The 6,000-nt window shown below is 37.0% G+C and overlaps 1 protein-coding gene across 4 annotated transcripts in view; it reads left to right on the forward strand.

Moving 5' to 3' along the window:
* PCNX1 (pecanex 1) overlaps nucleotides 1-5,723 on the forward strand; it is a 98,988-nt gene extending 93,265 nt beyond the window's left edge. For all 4 annotated transcript variants that reach the window (XM_026671106.2, XM_026671107.2, XM_026671108.2 and 1 more), the window contains 3 exons: nucleotides 2,605-3,044; nucleotides 3,811-3,951; nucleotides 4,544-5,723. In XM_026671106.2, coding sequence (XP_026526891.2) covers nucleotides 2,605-3,044; nucleotides 3,811-3,951; nucleotides 4,544-4,684 — 722 coding nt within the window. In that variant the 3' untranslated portion in view covers nucleotides 4,685-5,723. The remainder of the gene's footprint in view (nucleotides 1-2,604; nucleotides 3,045-3,810; nucleotides 3,952-4,543) is intronic.
* Nucleotides 5,724-6,000: the final 277 nt, after the last annotated feature.

A 6,000-nucleotide genomic window follows, 5' to 3' on the forward strand; every position in this document is an offset into this window, starting at 1 on the left:
AATTCAAAGTGTTGGCTCTCTTCCATAAAACCTACAATTGAAGGTAGCCAGATTATTTGTCAGAATATATTTCACCAGTTGTTTCTACCTATCCTACTAGGTGTGACAGGAGAGGCATGCTCCTATGCTTTCAGTTAAAGAAAATGATACAGGACTTCGGAAACATGTCTTTTATGGAATGGAATGGAATAGAATAGAATAGAATAGAATAGAATAGAATAGAATAGAATAGAATAGAATAGAATAGAATAGAATAGAATAGAATAGAATACTTTATTGGGCAAGTTTGATTGGACACACAAGGAATTTGTCTTGGTGTAAATACTCTCAGTATACATAAAAGAAAAGATACATTCGTCAAGAGTTGAGAATCATAAGGTATGACACTTAATGATAATCATAGGGTACAGTAAGCAATCAAATCATACTAGGAAACAGTCAAGTTACAGTCCTACAATCACAAGTGGGAGGGGATGGGTGATAGGGAGTGGTGAGAAGATTAACAGTAATAGTAGTGTACACTTTGTAAATAGTTGAACAGTGTTGAGGGAATTATTTGTTTAGCAGAGTGATGGCTTTCGGGAAAAAACTGTTCTTGTGTCTAGTTCTGGTGTGCAGTGCTCTATAGCGTCGTTTTGAGGGAAGGAGTTGAAACAGTTTATGTCCGGGATGTGAAGGGTCTGTAAATATTTTCACAGCCCTCTTTTTGACTTGTGCAGTTTACAGGTCCTTGATTGAAGGCAGGTGGGTAGTAATTGTTTTTTCTGCAGTCCTAATTATCCTCTGAAGTCTGTGTCTGTCCTGTTGGGTTGCAGAACTAAACCAGACAGTTTATAGAGGTGCAGATGATAGACTCAATAATTCCTCTGTAGAACTATATCAGCAGCTCCTTGGGCAGTTTGAGCTTTTTGAGTTGGCGCAGAAAGAACATTCTTTGTTGTGCTTTTTTGATGATGTTTTTGATGTTAGGTGTCCATTTTAGGTCATGTGATATAGTAGAACCTAGAAATTTGAAGGTCTCTACTGTTGATACTGTGTTGTCTAGTATTGTAAGATGTGGTAGTATGGGAAGGTTTCTTCTAAAGTCTACCACCATTTCTATGGTTTTGAGTATGTTCAGTTCCAGATTGTTCCAGTTACACCACGAGGCAAGTTGTATCACCTCAGATTTGTCGTTGTCTCGAATGAGACCAATCACTGTTGTGTCATCAGCACCTACTCTATGGAAAGCCATAATCCCCAAGACCAGATTGGCTCCAACTTTGCTAGCTTTCCATAAGGCCAGCACTAAAAAGTGCTAAAACTAGAATGTACTTCAGGTTTTGGGGGTTGAGAGGCTAGATGGCCTTTTGAGTAGTTTCTGTTTTTATTGGGTCCATTCTTGGTAGTCCTTGTTTGTTTTTCACTTCCCTTATGCTGTTTTTATTGTTTGAACCCAACAACCCATCATATTTTTCATATGTAAATCAATTTAATGATTAATTAATTAATTACATTATATGACATTTGCATTTCATTACCCAGTGAAAGGTCTGAATTTATTTTGCACATTATGTCAAGACCATCTTAAATAGTTTATTAGGGTTATTTTTCACTATGTGGGAAGTTCTTTGTAGAAACCAATTACACAAATGAAACAGATTTATTTATGCCTTATTGCTCCTCATATGATAATATCCAAAACTAAAATGTCCGGAACAAATAAACTGCTGATGACATTTTGACAACTATCATACAGAGCAATAGTCAATCAATCAATCAGAATAGAGCTGGAAGGGAGCTTAGAGGTCTTTTAGTCTAACCCTCTGCTCAAACAGGAGACCCTATACTATTTCAGACAAGTGACTCTCTTCTTAAAATACCCCAGTGATGAAACAGCCTGACTTCCAGTGATTAAGAGCATCAGGCTTAAAAGACCTGGAAGGGGGTGGTGGTAATTAAATTTATTGTTGAATAAAGTTGAAGGGACTTCTATTTACCGTATTTGCCGGCGTATAAGACGACTTTTTTGCCCCGAAAAACATGCCTCCAAGTGGGGGGGTCGTCTTATACGCCGGTATATCCACTGCCGGCTTTCGGATGCTTGTTGGACGCAGCGAAGGCGCCTCTGGCTTCCTGGATCCCCTGCGTCGCTTCCGCTTCATCCCGCTCGCCTCGCTCCGCCCGAGGCTGCAGCCTTCCTGCTCTTCCCACGGCCCCTGGCACTCCGCCCTGCCGCTGCAGCCCCGGGGATTTCTGGAGGGCGTTTCCGGTGGTGGTGGGGGGGTCGTCTTATACGCCGGGTCGTCTTATACGCCGGCAAATACGGTAGTTATCAAACACATTTTCTCCAGTGTATGTGAAATCACTTAATAGGCATTGCTGCTTTTAAAAGGAATTGATCCAGAATCTAATTTGAATTTTAAACAACATCCAAGTCAATAGCTTTTCCAATTTTCCATTCGAATTTACATCCCTGGAATAAACAAACTATAGCCTATAATAAATATACATACATACATACATACATACATACATACATACATACATACATACATACATACATACATCAGTATACAGCATATAATAACTTCATTTTTTCTTGCTCATATATTTTATTTTTAGGCACCAGCCAGAGTGCTCATTCTGTGCAGTCAAGCCTTATCAGACATTCCCCTGCTCGTGCTTCAGTTGCCAGCCAGTCAACTTACTGCTACAGCAGTCGTCACTCATCCCTCCGGACATCCACCACAGGCTTTGTGCCTTGCCGACGGTCTTCCACCAGCCAGCTTTCCCTTCGCAATCTTCCATCGTCCATACAGTCCCGTCTGTCCATGGTGAACCAGATGGAACCCGCTAACCAGACTGGTGTTGCCAGCATGCAGCATGGTCTCCCTTCTTCAAGCAGTTCCAGTCAGAGCATCCCAGCCAGCAAACAACATGCCCTTGTTGGCTTTTTAGGGACCGAAGGAATGACAAATGTCACTGATTCACAGGCAGGCACAAATGTGAGCCCTGTGAACCAGACACAAACCAAAAGGGATGATGTTGTTTACAGAATTCAGGTACATGAAATGTAGGAATTGATCTGGTTTATATCCCCTTTATTATCTAATGACTGTTTTTATGCCTGGACAGTTAAGTATTTAATTTTTTTAATCTTCCCTACACTTCTGGAATGCAACACTGTGGAATGAAAAACTAATTCTAACAGTTTTTCAGATGTAACACATCTTAACAGCTGGTATTCTCTAGGGCTGCACTGTTCTTGGGCTATACTTTGAAAATGGTGCTTCCGGGTGTACATTTGCTAAAGAATAGAGAATGAATAAGGCAAAGATGTGGTTAGGGAATAAAAATCTTTTTATTTCAGAAAAAATATGCTGTAAGTTAAGTATTAAAGCTGTTTCAACAGCTTTCTATAATGCTATCACAATGCTATTAGGTGGGGAATTAAGCAATTATTTGTTTCTTTGATTCTCTGCATTTCAGTGTTTTTACATTAAATAAGTTTGTTTGTCTAGTGTTGGTTTGAGGTCCAAGCTTGATGACCCAAGTTTGGAAGCTGAGAAAAACATTAATGGGAAACATTGAATTATATCACATTTCCTCTGTGTTCTACTCAAACTAGTTGTAGGTGTGTGAAACCTGTGGCTCCCTAAAGGTTGTGGAAACGTATCTCCCTTCTTATTTTGCTGTCTGTGGTTTACAGTGTTTGGAGTCAAATTATACTTGGGGGGTATATGCAAAACATTTCGAGTTGAAAAAGTTTTGAACTTCTTCAAAATGGGGCATTTCAAACTCGTTAATTTTAAGCTGCTTCTTTTTCAGATAATAGATCCTAGCCAGGTTTTGGAAGGGATCAACTTATCCAAAAGAAAAGAACTGCAATGGCCAGATGAAATGATAAGACTAAGAGCTGGAAGGAACAGCTGGAAAGACTGGAATCCTCAGGAAGGCATGGAAGGCCATGTAAGTTTCATTTCTCAGCCGCCTTTGCTATTGGCATGCTCAGCGGTTATACTGATTATGTGTGAATTCAAAAAGTGGATAAGTAAGAAAAAGCTAATTTTACAAATTCTAAATTATAACGATAGACAGGAATTTGCATCATAACTTAAGACCCAATCAATTCTGCATAGTTTCTTGGGAGGTAAGAGCATAGTATGTTAAATCCACGAGGGAAATATACAAAAAGAAATGCACTATTTACCAAAGTATGACATTTCCTGTCCTTTGTTTCAGTTCTGAATGCTTTTTAGAAGGTATTTTCTCCTGTGAAATATGAGAATATTTCTATTATTATGTTATTCTCAGTATTTATAGCAGAGGAGGTTCTTGCCAATAACTTTCAAGAGTAGAATCAAAATAGTTTCTGTGCTGGAGCAACAACATAGATAAGTAAGACCTGAAAGCCTAATCTTGATTAGGCTTATTTCTTATATGTACCCATTTCATGTATTCACAACTATGTATACACTTATACTTATTATCTTGTAAACAATTGGCAAATCAAATAAATAAATAAATAAATAAATAAATATTTGCTTGCTATCCCTGTTAGGTGATTCACCGTTGGGTGCCTTGCAGCAGAGATCCAGGGCATAGGTCCCATATAGACAAAACCATCTTGCTCGTCCAAATTGAAGACAAATATGTTGCAGTGATTGAAACTGGAGTCCTGGAACTTGGGGCTGAAGTGTGACCTTCTTCGACAATTAACATCTAGTCATCTCCATAATGTTTAGAAATAAAATAAGGAGCCTCAAAAGGATACTCTAACAGCTCAAGTAATAGGAAGAGACTTGAACATGAAGTTAAGAGTAGATGTCAGTCTCCAAAAGAATGAAGAGGGTGCTTATGATATTTTTCAAGTTAGCTACTGAAGAAAATATTGTGCACGAAGGGTAAACAGGATATATCTTTTGCTTTATCCATTACTTTATCCATTGCAATGCTTTAAAACAACCCCACATTTTCCAAGTTTCAAAACAGGAGCATCTCATTTTTCTAATTATCTTGCCAAAAATATTTTGTCTCAATGTAGATTCAGTTCATTTTTTAAAGCAGCTGAAAATTGTATAAATGTCGAGGTCAGTGTGAAGCTGAATAGAATGTTTCATTTACTGCAAGCGTAACCAGATTTTAAAGTTCTTATTTCTTCTAAGTGGAAAAAAAAAGATCGTTGAGAAAACTGCACTATTTTTTTTTTATGGCAATGCACTACAAAAATCTGAGATTGCTCAGAACATTTATTGATATAAATATATATATAGATAGATATAAAAGAAAATACCGTTATTTAAATTGCCTTTGGGATTAGCCACTTTCTCCATATTCATATGATGGTAGGAAATACCATTGGTTCATTTTTGGCTAAAAAAATGCCCAACAATTTATTTATTCTGTCCTATTTACAATATATGATGGATTAACCAGTAATTATATAATAAAACTCCAGGGAAGCCTAATTCACGGTGAAACCAATTGATAGTGTAAAGTTTATCTTTTTACATAACAGACTCAATCATACAATTGTGCATTTTCTTCCACTACTTTTGTTACTTTCCAATATGGAGTCAACAAAAATATATTACTGGGCTCCTTTGCTTTTCTTTTTATGGAAAACTGGATGAGATACATTGTTTTAAATAAGGTTGTGACTTTATCTCTGTTCTGGGACTTACTCCTTTATTAAGCAAAATAGTTTACTTTTTTAAAAAAATAAAGGATAAAAATCAGAAGGCATGTTGTATCATATTATCTGTATCATTTTGCGTTTTAGCTCCCTTTAGTTGCTATTATGTTTTGTGACTTGAATTTATTTTCAATAATTATATATTCTGTAATAATTGTACTTTGCATATAACTGTGAAACTGATTTATGTTGCTTATCATTGATTTTTAGTGATTGGAATTTTTAGTGTGTGTTTTCAGGGAAACAAGTTACTCAAACACCAACAGAGAAAGGGGACAAAGTTGCAATTTTTTATCTTGCTGTTTCTTTGACTTGCTCACAAT

Source organism: Notechis scutatus, chromosome 1, assembly GCF_049901735.1.
Source record: "Notechis scutatus isolate UNSWTSFEM ecotype Mainland chromosome 1, rNotScu1.2, whole genome shotgun sequence".
NCBI classification, from domain to species: Eukaryota; Metazoa; Chordata; class Lepidosauria; order Squamata; family Elapidae; genus Notechis; species Notechis scutatus.